The 13154-nt window shown below is 52.6% G+C and overlaps 1 protein-coding gene, 2 long non-coding RNA genes and 5 other non-coding genes across 10 annotated transcripts in view; 5 read left to right on the forward strand and 3 right to left on the reverse strand.

Annotated features, from left to right (window-relative positions):
* DHX37 (DEAH-box helicase 37) overlaps nt 1-2027 on the forward strand; it is a 28498-nt gene extending 26471 nt beyond the window's left edge. The window contains 3 exon segments of the mRNA XM_045457122.1: nt 9-82; nt 1312-1409; nt 1566-2027. Of these exon segments, the coding sequence (XP_045313078.1) occupies nt 9-82; nt 1312-1409; nt 1566-1651 (258 nt within the window). The 3' untranslated portion in view covers nt 1652-2027.
* Nucleotides 2028-3258: 1231 nt separating this feature from the next.
* Nucleotides 3259-3330, reverse strand: TRNAA-UGC. The gene has a single exon. It is a non-coding gene; the product is annotated as a tRNA-Ala (tRNA).
* Nucleotides 3331-3583: 253 nt separating this feature from the next.
* TRNAD-GUC lies at nt 3584-3655 on the forward strand. The gene has a single exon. It is a non-coding gene; the product is annotated as a tRNA-Asp (tRNA).
* Nucleotides 3656-4306: 651 nt separating this feature from the next.
* On the reverse strand, nt 4307-6420 carry LOC123587400. The gene is made up of 2 exons (XR_006707284.1): nt 5226-6420; nt 4307-4991 (listed from the first exon to the last, which is right to left on the reverse strand). It is a non-coding gene; the product is annotated as an uncharacterized LOC123587400 (long non-coding RNA).
* On the forward strand, nt 5450-5522 carry TRNAF-GAA. The gene has a single exon. It is a non-coding gene; the product is annotated as a tRNA-Phe (tRNA).
* Nucleotides 6015-6086, forward strand: TRNAD-GUC. The gene has a single exon. It is a non-coding gene; the product is annotated as a tRNA-Asp (tRNA).
* A 2023-nt stretch (nt 6421-8443) lies between the features above and the next one.
* On the forward strand, nt 8444-8514 carry TRNAA-UGC. The gene has a single exon. It is a non-coding gene; the product is annotated as a tRNA-Ala (tRNA).
* Nucleotides 8515-10577: 2063 nt separating this feature from the next.
* Nucleotides 10578-12290, reverse strand: LOC123587398. Of its 3 annotated transcripts, XR_006707281.1 has the most exons (3): nt 11895-12290; nt 11197-11589; nt 10578-10631 (listed from the first exon to the last, which is right to left on the reverse strand). It is a non-coding gene; the product is annotated as an uncharacterized LOC123587398 (long non-coding RNA). The 3 variants fall into 3 exon arrangements; XR_006707280.1 differs by lacking the exon at nt 10578-10631 and having other exon boundaries at nt 10842-11589; XR_006707282.1 differs by lacking the exon at nt 10578-10631 and having other exon boundaries at nt 10842-11589; nt 11832-12290.
* Between the last annotated feature and the right edge of the window lie 864 nt (nt 12291-13154).

Raw genomic sequence — 13154 nt, forward strand, 5'->3', positions numbered from 1 at the left:
CTCCTCAGGTCTTCCCTGAGCTGGCCTCACACCGGGGCTGTTTGCTGTCCAGTCCTGGCACGATGCTAAAGACGTGGGCCAGGTACGGGCTTGCCCGGGAGCGTCGGGTGGCAAGGGGAGCGGGACTAGCACCCTGGGACAGCCGGGACAGTACACCGCCCACCAACCGAGAGGCTTAAAACGACAGAAATGTGTGTCTCGTGGCCGTGGAGGCCAGAGGTTGGAAGTCAAGGCGTCCTCAGGGCTGTGCTCCCTTTGAAGGCTCCGGTGGGGTCCTTCCTGTCTCTTCCAGCTCCTGGTGCGTCCAGGCGTTCCTTGGCCTGTGACCACATCGCCCCCGTGTCTGCCTCTGTTTGCACGTGGCTGGCCCTCTCGGCCTCTGTGGCTTCTCTTCTCATAAGGACACCAGTCGTCGGATCTAGGGCCCGCCCCCAATCAGTACGACCTCCCCTTAAGTAATTGTACCCGCAAAGATTCTCTTCAAATAAGGTCACGGTCTGCGGTTTGGGGGAGACCCTGGTCAGCCCATCGTGAGGCTCCAGGTATCAGCAGGGAGCATCCTGGGGGCTGCCTGCCCACTGAGCACAGACCCACCTCCCTCCCATCAGCCTGCTCCTCCCTTCTGCTCTCTTCCTGCTCGTGGCCCCCACCGCCTTCCTAAGACTGGCGTCCCAGACGGCGCAGGGAGCCTGACACGTAGGAAGCAGGCAGGCGTGCGCACGCCCCGGCATTCCCGGGGACTCTGGGTAGGGGCAGGGGGCCGGGTGCCCCCTACCCCTCTGCCAGCCAAGTCACTCCCTCGGCAGACAGTTGTGAGCACCAGCTGTGTGCCAGGCACGTTCGCGTGCTGGGGCACGGGCACAACCCCGCCCCCTGTGGGGATGTCGCAGTGCGGGGAGGCCAACACTGAGACCCAGCGTGACTAGTGCAGATGGCGGGTGGGGACCGGGCGACAGAGGGACAGAGCAGCACGTTGGGGATGAGTATCTGCGGGGCTGGGGTTGGTCGGGGGGAGCCTGGCTGAGCAGATGGGGAGGAGGTGATGCTGGGAGCAGGGATGCGGAGGATGGTTCCAGGCGGGAGGAACAGCCCGCGTGGGAGTGAGGAGAGACAGGGTGCTGGATGAGGGTGTGAGAGGAGAGGCGGTCGGTGGGGCGCCAGGGTCTAGACCGTCCTCTCCGGCCAACACCGCCAGCACGACGGAGGGAGACCCTTCACCGGCCTCGGGTCAGGCTGGCCTGGCGGGAGCGCCTGCCCCTTCGCACAGCTTCCGGGCGGAGTGACGCCACAGCGTGTGTCTCCCACCTGCAGGCTGCAGCCCAGGACAGAGAGCCTCCTGAGAGCCCTCGCTGCCGAGCGCGCCAGCTGCCGAGACGCCTTGCTCGCCGCTTGGAAGAAAAACCCCAAATGTGCGTTCCCCCGGGGCGAGTGACCCGTGGCCAGGGGGTTGGGAGCGGACAGGAGGGGACCCACCGAGGCAAGCCGGGGTCGGTGGGCGGATCTGCCCCAGCAGGCAGCCAGGTCCAGAGCCACCCTGACGCCGACCTCCCTGCTGCTTCCTGCAGACCTGCTGACCGAATACTGCCAGTGGCTCCCGCAGGCCATGCACGCCGACGTCGAGAAGGCCTGGCCCCCTGCCTGCGACCACTGACCTGAGGCCTGGCTGCAAGGCCAAGCACTTGTCTGGAGACCCAGGAGGCTGGCAGTGGCCACCCTGATGCGCGGGCTGCTCCCAGGAGGCGGGCCGAGCCCCCAGGAACCCTCTCTCCTCTCAGACACGGCATGTCTGGACACAGCTCGCTGCTGTCCTGGGCAGTCTGACGTGGGCGGCTTCTTAGAACTGTTTATTCCGTAGGGGGTAATGGTGTCTTCTCACACGCTGCTCTGTGGACTACATTAGTCCCTTGTGGGGCGGCAGCCTGGAGGGCAGAGCGGCGGGGAGCGGGAGGGTGCGCGCCGGCCCTTCCCAGCTGGCTGGGCGCTCCCTTGCCGGGTTTGGTGCTGTAATAAATCTCAGCCGTGAGAACCAACTGCGAGCGAGTCGAGTGAGTCTCTGAATGTGGGGGTGGTCGGAAACTAGTCTGGGTGGGGGCTCACCCAGGTGTTCACTGTGCCTGTAGGGGGTGTTGATTCCTTCCTTCAGCCGGATATTCGTCCTAAACCAGTTTGTGCTAATGCTGTGGTACAAATGCATAAATTCTAAAACGTACGTATGTAAATAAAATAACAGAGATACACGTTTAATATTCCAGAATTACTCTCTCCATAGCTTGGCCACTAATCCCAGTGTACCCCCAAACCGGGAGGTCCCCCCCTACTCTCCCCACATTCCAGCCAGCTGCAAGTTGGGTGGGCTCTACCCCCAGAGTTTGTCCAGAGCCCCCTCGTGCTCCCCAGCCCCACTCCGGCACGCCCACATACACGCCCCCCAGTCCCTGAATCCCTAACAAGCCCCCACCAGCTCCTGCCTGCTCTCCCATTGTCCACCTGCTGGCTCAGGGCGTATTCTCCACGTGGTAGCCAGAGGGAGCCTTTTTACACCTAAATCTGAACATGCCATGCCACATCAGGCCTTCTAGAATCTTCGATGATAAAATTCAAGCCCCTTCTATAACCCTCATTCACCAAACTCCATGCACAGGACTTGCTTTCAGTGTCTTCAGACAGAGCTCTCCTCCCCCTCCCAACCTGGAGCCTTAGCACCTGTCATTTCCCCTGCTTAGCCAGGCCTCCTGACGGCTCTTGCATAGCAGCTTCCACACCCTCCCCCTCCAGTCTCCATCTTATCAGTATTACTGTCTTCCTAAAACTTACCCGCTACCGGATGAATGCTAGTCTCTAGAACTCAAACCTTGCTTGTCTTCTCCAAGGAATACTCAACTAACACTGTACCTGGGCACACAGTAGGAGCTCCGTGCATGTGCATCACCGGCATTAGGCGCTCAGGAGCCACTGACTAAACGGCCACTTGCAAAACCCTCCTTAGAAATCACAAGCCGATGACTAGAATAGAAGTGTAGAAACGCAGATTCCTGGGTCCACCGCCCACCTATTCGATCTGAGTCTCCGCGGGGGAGGGGGGTTCCCTGGGTAACCGCGTTTGGGACCAGGCCAGGGACGTTTCCTAGCGCTGCCGTCTCCATGGGGGCTTGTTTCCCAGACCCACTAATGCGGAGCATCTGGGTCACCTTCCCTGCTTTGCCTTCTGGTGGTGCGACGGCTTTCGGACAAAAAAAAAAAAAAAAAAAAAGGAAAAAGTGGAGATGCCGGGGATTGAACCCGGGGCCTCATACATGCAAAGCATGCGCTCTACCACTGAGCTACATCCCCTACCCGTGAGCCCTTTTTTTCGGGGAATAGGGATATCGGAAGCCACATCTTCGCCTCGTGCCCACGTTTTTCTCCTTCCCGGATGCTTAGTATCCCATCGTTTCCGAGAGGTCCCTCCGCGCCTCGGGAGGCCCACTGGCCAGGCGCGCCCGGCGCTGCGTCTGTGACAATTCCGGCTGGGGATGGATGCGCGCGGTAGCAGGTCGGCGCTGTATCTATATGGACCGACCCAGAAAAGCGTTGTCACAACGTGTCCTCGTTAGTATAGTGGTGAGTATCCCCGCCTGTCACGCGGGAGACCGGGGTTCGATTCCCCGACGGGGAGGCTGGCAAACCGTTTTAAAAGCAGAAGAGGCTTTCCTTGGCTGAAGACACCCTGCGCACTGGGCCTAGTAACGCGCCCCTTAGGGCCCTGACAAAGATGAGCCAAGTCCTTGGAGTCAACTGCGCGGGAGAAGCACGCTACCCCATGCTGCCCTGTTACCTACATGAAATATACACAGACTGTCAGCGTGTTATTATTTCTACTTCTCATGGGCCTCACAGTAACAAGAGCCAATGATTTTATAGCTCTCACCACGCCCGGGGGCAATATTTACGGGTGTGGGCTCCTTCCGAGGCTGGCTGGGGCTATCTGGTCACCCAGGCCGGTGGGGAAGCAGCTCTGTAACCTGCCCAAGGTGGCGTCAATCACAGTCTGCTGGAGACACCGGTTACCTCTGGGGGGAAGGACTGCAGTAGGGTGGGAGTGACTCTCACCTTCCATTCTGTACCCGTCTGCACCGTTTGAATTTTATTTTTCTCCCTCCCTCCCTCCCTCCCTCCCTCCCTTCCTTCCTTCCTTTCTTCCCTTCTTTCCTTCCTTATTCAATTTTTATCAAAATGATACACTTCAATGATTTCCAAAGAATGGTGTTTAAAGGACTATAGGTGATTGTTGCACCATCTTGCGAATATACTAAATGCCACTAAACGGTTCGCTTTGAAATGGTTACTTTCATGTTACGCGAATCTCACCTGAATTTTTAAAAAATTAACTTTAACAAAAAAAATTAATTGTAACAACAGATCAAGACTTGTTTGGGGAAGGAAGGAATGGGATGGGCGGATGGGAGTGTAAATGGCTTCAGCCTATTCAGAAAGCGCCTGGAAACCCGTGTATTCCACCATCTAACTTGATAATCCATGCATGGAATTTTGCCATGAGGGAGACAAACTTTAAATGCAAAAGGAAAAGCCTACCTACAAATAACTTTGGTCTTTTTTGCTTATGAGCATTGCTATTATGCTGAATATCTGGTTAGTGCATTTGTGACTGGACCAGATGGTCATTAGGTGCTTAGCAAACACTTGTGAGGTGACCTCACGTCATGAAGGACCTCCCCACTCCCACCCCCTCCCAGACAACACTCCTCTTCCATTTCCCAAAAGGAGGGGAAGTAGAGCCGAACTTGGACGCCAACCTGTTGACCTCTTCACACCTTGAAGCTGAGCAGATGCCGCGGGAATGGTGGCCACGCGTGGAGGCTGGATCTGAGTCACTCGCTGCCCCAAGGAAAGTCACAATCTGCCTGTTGTGTCCCCACACGCCTTGACGTGGTCAGCACCTCTGCCACACCTTAGGCTGCTTGGGGAGTTGCACCCGAGACATGACTTTGTTCCTATGTACAAAGAAGGGGGCTTGAGAAAGTGGAGTTCTGAGCCAGGTACGATTCATTCATCCATTCACTTGTTCATTAATTCAACAGATATTTATCAAGCACCTATTAGGTGCCAGGCACTGTTCTAGACCTTGAAGGATACGGAGGTGACCAAGGCCCGTGACTTCCCTGCCCTCAGGGGTCTGTCATTAGCGCTGGGGAGACAGAGAATGGACAAGGAAAAACAATACCTACCCTAACAGTAAACGGTAAGGGGCTGGGGTCAGGTTGGGAGGCGTGATCCGGGAGGGCTTCTCGGAGGCGGTGACCTTGAAGGACAAGAAGGAGTAGATGCCGGCGAGCCTGGTCGACGTGGGTTCCAGCTGGTTCTGGACTTTCCGCATCGGATGTCCAGGGCGGAGGACCCAGGGCCGGCACCACGACCAGGAGGATCTGAGCGAAGCGGCGCCTTACCAGCAGCCGAAATAGCTCAGTTGGGAGAGCGTTAGACTGAAGATCTAAAGGTCCCTGGTTCGATCCCGGGTTTCGGCAGTCGCTTTTTTTTTTTTTTTCCCCCCCGCCGCGAAAGGCGGTTGGAAAAAACCGGAACAGGGAGGCTAATTCTCCGCGATTAATAAACAGTTTCGCTTTCTTTAAACCCGGCTCCGAGCGGTATCCACGGGAAATGGGAGCGGAGGGAAACTTCCGCGCAATGTGGAGAATTCTAACGCGGCTGTGTTTCCCCTGCCTCCATTTCTCGCCTCTCGGAAACGTTTATTAATGTCTGTCACGTGTTTGTTGATGTCTGCTCATTAATTTGGGCTTTCTGTGTATGAATTCCTGTTCCCCGAAACCCGCGCAACTAAATCAAGGACCGAGCAGGGGACAGCTTCCCTAAGATGGAGTTAAGTCAAGTAGGACTTTTGTTCTTCGGTTTTGAACGGAAAGAATAAAAGAAAATATTGAACCCTTTGATATATAGTGATACACAGGGGAACTTGAAAATGCTTAAAAGGCGTACCTGAAATCCCTGATCAGAGCCGGTCCTCGTTAGTATAGTGGTGAGTATCCCCGCCTGTCACGCGGGAGACCGGGGTTCGATTCCCCGACGGGGAGGCACGCAGGTTTTTGCTGTTTTCGTTTCTCTTCCAAACAAATCAGATTCTCCCACTTTCACGGAAAGTCTTTTCTACGAACGACTAAACCTGACCGGCGTGCGAGATTCGTTGTAGATTCTATCGACTGCCTGGTCGAAATCATGCCCCGGGTCCCCAGTGTCCCACAGTTACACGAAAGAAAAAGCCCAAGGTCTCGCACCCCGGCTCCATTTCCCCGCTCATGCTCCCAGCGCTGCACGAAAGTGCTGGGTTTGCGCCATGCTGTCCCGGGACGAGAGGGTCAACCTCCAAGGCCAGGAAATGCTCCTTCTACTGCAAATATTCCAATCTCTGTGGCTTGCTCCGGACCAGACTGGCCCTCGGAAAATGTTTATGGATTTGAGACAGGAAGTGTGGGGACGCTACCGTGAAACGCTTGCTTGTCTTAACTTGCAGACTCCTTCCCGGGTGGCTATCAGCCTTCCCAGGCTCCTCTCCTTCCATTCGTTTTTTTGTCACATTCATTCTGCAAATATACACTGAGTACTTATTAGGGGCCAGGCACTGTTCTAGGCACTGGGGCTATAGCAGGAACCACGAGGCCCTGGCCCCTGCCCTACTGAGCTTATGACACCGGTGATAAACAAATAGTATTAAAAAAAAAAAAAAAAAAAAAAAAAAGGCTCCCAGAGAGTAAATGCTGTGAAAGAAGAGAAAAAAAAAAAAAAGGGGGGGGGGGGAGGGCACGCCAGGGAGTGTGTGGGATTCGCAGGCCCCAATAGTGAGGCAGCCAGGAAGACCCCTCTGAGGACCTGGACAAGGAGAAGGAGCCACTCACCAGAAGATCTGGGGAGCACCCTTGCAGGCAGAGGGAAGGGCAGGTGCAAAGGCCCTGAGGTGCAAAGGAGGGCAGCGTGCCTGCAGAACAGCAAGGAGGCAAGTGTGCGTGTAAGAGGGGGAGAGGAGGAAGGGATAAGGTCACAGGCGAACCTAAGGAGGTTGGATTCCATTCTAGGGTTTTGTGCAGAGAGGCAACATAATCGGGCTCGTTTTGAGCAGAGCAGTCTGGCAAGAGAGCAAGCAGGGGCACCTGCTAAAAACCCAGCTCGTTCCCAAACTTCGTGCAAAATAACGCCGCGAACAGTGCCATCCGTCCATGCTGGGCCAAGGTCTGTCTGTCTTCGCCAGAGCTCATATAATAACAACTGCATTTGCCATCCTGAGAACCCAGGCTCGGCCGGCCCTTGTACCAGGCGCTGTTCTAATCGCTCAATGGCCGCACCCGCCCCGGGGGGGAGGTAGTACTCAGATCTCCATTTTATGAATGAGCTCCAGACCGGTGGGGATATGAATCACAACTGCCCGGCAGGTGTCCTGGGCACCAGCTCAGGTAGCCCTTTACCTGTGAAGGTTTCAGGTGGGTTGGAAGGGAGCTGACTGGGGACGAAGCAGACAAGGCAGGACAACTGGGGGTGTGTTCTCCCCGTCAGAGTGACTGTTTCCTGCCAGGAAATCTCAAGCGCTGCTGGAAAGAGGTAGAGACTCAACTTTCTGCCCTCTCCCTGCCCTCAACCCTTCCTCCACCACTGAGCGACCCCTTGATGACTGGAAGACACCTTGTATTGCCTCCCTAGGGCAGCTTCGTAAGCACTCTGCACTCTGGAAGAGACGGGTGCCGATGGTGAGAAATGGTTCTTTTCGGTGGGCTATTGCAAAGTGATTCCTCCCTCAGAGCCCCGATTCTGGAGCTGGACCTATTTCTTTTTAATTTGCTTGTTTTTATATTCAGAAGAGTGCTCTGGGAATGTGGGGGTGTGGGGGGCGGGGCGGGGAAGGTCTGCAAACCTCAGAAGTTACTGAAGGTTGGAATATTTTTGTATTATGTCTTCAATTTTAATGCCAGTAGAGGTAACATACAGTGTTACCTTAGTTTCAGGTGTACAATATAGTGATTCAACAATTCGACGTGTTACTCAGTGCTCGTTATGATAAGTGTACTCTTAATTCCCATCGCCTGTTTTACCCTGGAATGGTTTTAAAGGACAGAGAAGCAGACATTGCTGGGTAGAGGTTCGGTCAAGGCAATGCCCTTATTTATTGGAAATAAACTCATTTTCCTTCCTTTTTTTTTTTTTTTTCCCTGTGATGAGCAACATTCAAAACTAGATCTCTTTCCCTTTGTTCCTGGGTTCCAATATCAGCGAGCACTTCAATTGCAAGGCTATGTAGAATGGGCCTGTTTGGGAAGATTTATTTTTGGTTTGTTTATGCCAACCCCCAACACACATTTCATGAGACAAAACTTTAAATTAGAAAAATAGCAACCTCAAGAATAGCATACAGCAGAGAATTTCAGGAAGCTGGGTGAAGAGGGTGGGGGATGTAGCTCAGTGGTAGAGCGCATGCTTTGCATGTATGAGGCCCCGGGTTCGATCCCGGCATCTCCACTGTTTTTCTTCCCATTCTCCCCCTTCTTCATCATTAAAGGGCCACGTATGTGATGACGACTCCTCTGGTCCCTACTTGCGGGTGGGATTCTCACAAGAGGCAGGATCCCCCGACTCTGAAACCTGTAACACTCCCGATGCGCTTTTGTGGCAAGAGGCTGAGGGCAGCTGCTGGCAGAAAAACGTAAAGGCAAAAACATCACCTGATGACTGAAACAGCCCGGGAAGGAGCAACGGGGGAGGCCACGGTCCTTTTCGTGGCACCGTGACTGCAGTAGAAGTCCCCAAGGACTGGCGACTGATGCCCCGCCATCAGAGGGCAAGTGTGGAAGCCACTCAAAGGTCTGACTGCTGGCCCTTGCCCTTTATTTGTGCTGTCAGTAACCAACCAGTTTGGGAGTGACCCGAAGGGAAACCAGCATTCCTGGCAGGCAGGATTTTGCCTCCCGCTTCATCAGCAACAGGTCACGAACGAACGAACGAACAAATGAATGAATGAATGACACTGATGCACATACGGTTCATGTTTATATTTATACACGATCTGTATTTTATCATTAAAGATCAAAGATGCATTTTATAGAAAGAAGGGACTCTATTTATTGCCTTCTGTGGGTTCAATTCTTTCTCTGCAGTAATAATGAATTCCTCACCCGGCAAATCCTGTCTCTCGCGTGACTTGACCTCATCTATTAAATCATAAAAGCATCTCATCTCAGATCTGGAGGGACGTGACTCTTTGCAAAGCCTTCACTTTTGAGATGACACTGAAATCTGTGAAGGGACTCACCAGTTGGGCGGTGGAGTTTTGGTGACAGCTCCTGTGTCTAAATGAGCTGCTGTGAAGGTGATTTCTCCTCAAATGTCAACCGGGTGTTAAGGGAACAGAATGGCGAGGTGATTTCTAAAGGCATCAGGCCTAACACGAAGCTAATTATATGCTTCTGGTGTACTTTCTATCTTATCATTAACTACTTCTGATAGCACACTGACAAGGCGAAACATATCATCAGGCTTGCTGGGGAATGTAGCTTCCTAGAAAAGCAGTTGTGAGTCTTTGAAAACTCTGCCTTTGTCAACTCTTGCATTTTACTGTGCACTTAAAACGACAAAGCCCATCGTAGGACATGGCTGGAGCAGTCAAGTTCGGAGAGGCAGAAAGCGGAATGATGGGTACCAGGCGCCGGCGGGAGGCGGATATGGGAGTTCTGTAAATGGGGGCAGAGGACCCGTTTTGCGAGATGGAAGAATTCTGGTGGGGACGGGTCACACACTGTCCTACCTCCCATCTACTCTATGGTCTTTCCTAAAAACCACTGAATGGCCCCCCGAGGGGCCTATACGCCCCTCCTCTTTCCCTCTTCAGATGGTGTTTAGGCCTAAATTCTAAAACCACCTCTGACTTCGTTATTCATGTTGTTCTGGGGGATCTCCCGTGCATATGTGTGACCTACATGTTAATAAACTGCTGGGGATTTTTCTCTCTGGTTAATGTCTTTCATCACAGAGGTCTCAGCTAAGACCTCAGGAGGGTAAAGGGAAAATTATTTTTCCTCCTCCTCCCCGCCCCCCCGCCCCGTGTACCTCACGATGTAGAAAATGTTGGCCTTTGGAGCCAACGGCCAAGAAAGAATTCTTGAGACGTCTTTGGTGCAAAAAGGTGGTTTTATTAAAGCACAGGGACAGGACGTGTTAGGGTCTTAAAGGGGGGCCGATGATATACTTTCAAGTCGGGAGGGGGCTAGGGACAGCACAAGCCTCCAAGGTATTTTGGAAACAAGATTTCCCACGGTTAGGAAAAGGTCATTTACTACCTTACTATCGTCTAGTAAAACCTCAGTCATGAGCCCCTTCAGATGTATATCTGTGGGCTGTGAGTTTGGAGTCATTGCTAACATAGATCTTTGGGGGTGGGATAGAGACAAAGGAAGTTTCCAAAGGAATTTGTAAACAGTTTTGTTATTAAGTTTTAAAATTTATTTATGAGAGAGAGAGAGACAGTGTGAGTAAAGGAGGGGCAGAGAGAGAAGGAGAAAGAGAGAATCCCAAGCAAGCTCTGTGCTGCCAGTGAAGAGCCCAACACAGGGCTCGAAACTCCTGGAACGTGAGATCATGACCTGAGCCAAAACCGGGAGTCAGACACTTAACCCACGGAGCCACCCAGGCGCCCCCAAAGGCATTTTTATATGTTAAACTAGATTTACAGGATTAAGATTGCCTTTTGCCCTTAGCAAAGAAGGGAGCTGAGCTCCTAGAGGAAGGTCCCTCTGTTTCAAGGGCTTTTCAATAGGCTGGTAAGTTGTCAGGAAATTTAACTTTTTCCTTCACCTTTGTTTCCCGCATCCGTGAACGGTACACTTTAAAATGGTTAAGGTGGTACATTTCGTTACGTGTGTATGTCGCCACAACTGCAACGAATTAAAAACAAACCAAATCTCCAACAGGCTAACTAACTTCTTAACCTTCCTAAAGCAGGCATATTTGAGCACTGGAACTTTTTAAAGTCTGACTGTCCCAGAGGTAGGGCATGAAACTGGTTATTTTTAAACGGGGCGGTCTGAGTTCGGCCACACGAGGCCACACGAGCCAAATGCACGCAAGTAAACAGGAAAATGAAGAGTCCCTTGGGCTTCTCCCCCCGCCCCCCCCCCCCCCCAAACTTCAGACGCCTTTGATTATTACCTTTTATGGTTACCTATGACATGACAATGACAAAGCAAGGCAAACGGTTCCCAGCCAGCCCTTGATCTCATCCTCTCTCTTGGGGGAAATGTTTGCTGACCGCTGGGCTGTTGGATTTTCTCATGGTGCTGAGTTAAGTCCCAAACATGGTTATGACCTTCAGGGGAACCAAATCCTTTGGAAGGAGGAAAGGCAGGCAGACAGACGGGCACCAGTCCCACCAGCACCGCCCACCCCGCCCCCAGCAGCCCAACACCCCAGGCCCTTTGTGAGCTCAGCGCGTCACGTGCTCGCGTCCGCGCGCCAATCCCGCCGTGTTGCTGGGCCTCTGTCACTCTTCCATTGGTTCCACCCCCGAAGCGAGCTCTTCTGGGGCGTTTGCAAAGGACGGATCTGTGGGCGGAAGGAACTGAAAATGGATCCGGTGACTCACCCTGCATCTCGCACCTTCCAGCATATTACATTCTAGGTCAGGGGATTTGGGGTTTCAGGAACGTGACTTGATACCCGAAGCCTGAGTCCAAGTGGGACATTTAGGTTTGGGGAGGCTGTCTCAGCAAATAGAACAGCCAGTTGTAAAGAGGACAACAGCCCTCCGTAGGGCAGGGATTCTCATCCTCCTTGGTGTCGCTGACCTTCGGGGCTGGGTAATCTCGGGGCGGGGGGGGGGGGGGGGGATGTGCCGCAGAGTCCCCGACCTCGGTGACCACACGCCAGTAGCAGGAACTCTTCCTCCCCGCTCACACCACAGTTGTGATAGCCAAAAATTGCCTCCAGACGTTGCCACGTGTCCTCGGAGGGGTCAGATTACTGGTGCTTGAGAATCCCCGCTCTGGGGAAACACCAGCCATCCCCTCTCCTTTTCTCTCCCTCTCCCTGTCACCCCCGTGCCCTTGGACGTTTACTTCTATACCCTCTGCTGGACTGAAGGAATGCAGCAGGGGTGTTGCAGAGAATTGTTTTTCTGCTCGAGACATCAGTGTTGTCAGCTCCCAAGAATGTTGTTTTCTCTTTGGAGATGACCCTGGACCCCATTCCCACCCTCCGAGCCTCTCTTCTTCCTCCCGTCCTCCTCTTCGTCCTCCTCTCCCTTCCCTGCCCCTGAAACCAGGCCTGTTTTTCTCTGTACCTTTTGGACTCTGGAAAAAACTATGTCACAAAGCTCGTGACTCAGCCCTTAAACAACACGAATCACGAGGCTTCCAGCAAAAGCCACGGCCAACAGTGAACAGGGTGTGGTTTGAAGCTAAGCCTGATCCCCTCAGAAAGAACCTCAGCTTTTTGGTTCCCCGAAAACTGGGGAGAAACAACCCTACAAAGGGCCTCCGTGGTTTGTTCCTGTGAAACCTCTTTGCACGAATAACCTTCACAAACATCTGGATTAGGAAGTTACTGGCGTCTCCTAACCGGAGACATGACATTTTGCTCTTAATACTCATTTTAATTTCCCAGGCATAAATTCATTCTCTCTGAAAAATGTTAAAAATTACAAAGTCAATTCTGAACTCTCATCAGACCTTTTTCATAAACACCTACCTACACGGGTTATCAAAGAAAATACAGAGCAGTTTCGTTTTCTCATCCTAAGTGGCTTAAAACAATACAATGATCACAATTTAAAACAAGAGTGAGTCTTTTCTTAATGGCAGAACGTTTTTTAGGAATCTTTTCCCGTTTTGTTTTGTTTTGTTTTGTTTTGTTTAAGGCTTTGAGGATAGAAATTAAAACACCCTCTCCCCCTCCACATGGTGGAATGGTGGAAATACTTCTGAAAAAATCCAGAAGGGACAGTGACTGGGGAACTGAGTGTTTCTGAGGGAGACTTTTCACCGTAAACTTCTGAAAACCTCTTTTTTTAACATGTTCGTGCATTTTACAAACGCTTTAAAAAAATATGTTGGGGGCACCTGGGTGGGCTCAGTCTGTTAAGCATTGAGGACTCTTGACTTTGGCGCAGG

Source organism: Leopardus geoffroyi, chromosome D3, assembly GCF_018350155.1.
Source record: "Leopardus geoffroyi isolate Oge1 chromosome D3, O.geoffroyi_Oge1_pat1.0, whole genome shotgun sequence".
Classification (NCBI taxonomy): Eukaryota; Metazoa; Chordata; class Mammalia; order Carnivora; family Felidae; genus Leopardus; species Leopardus geoffroyi.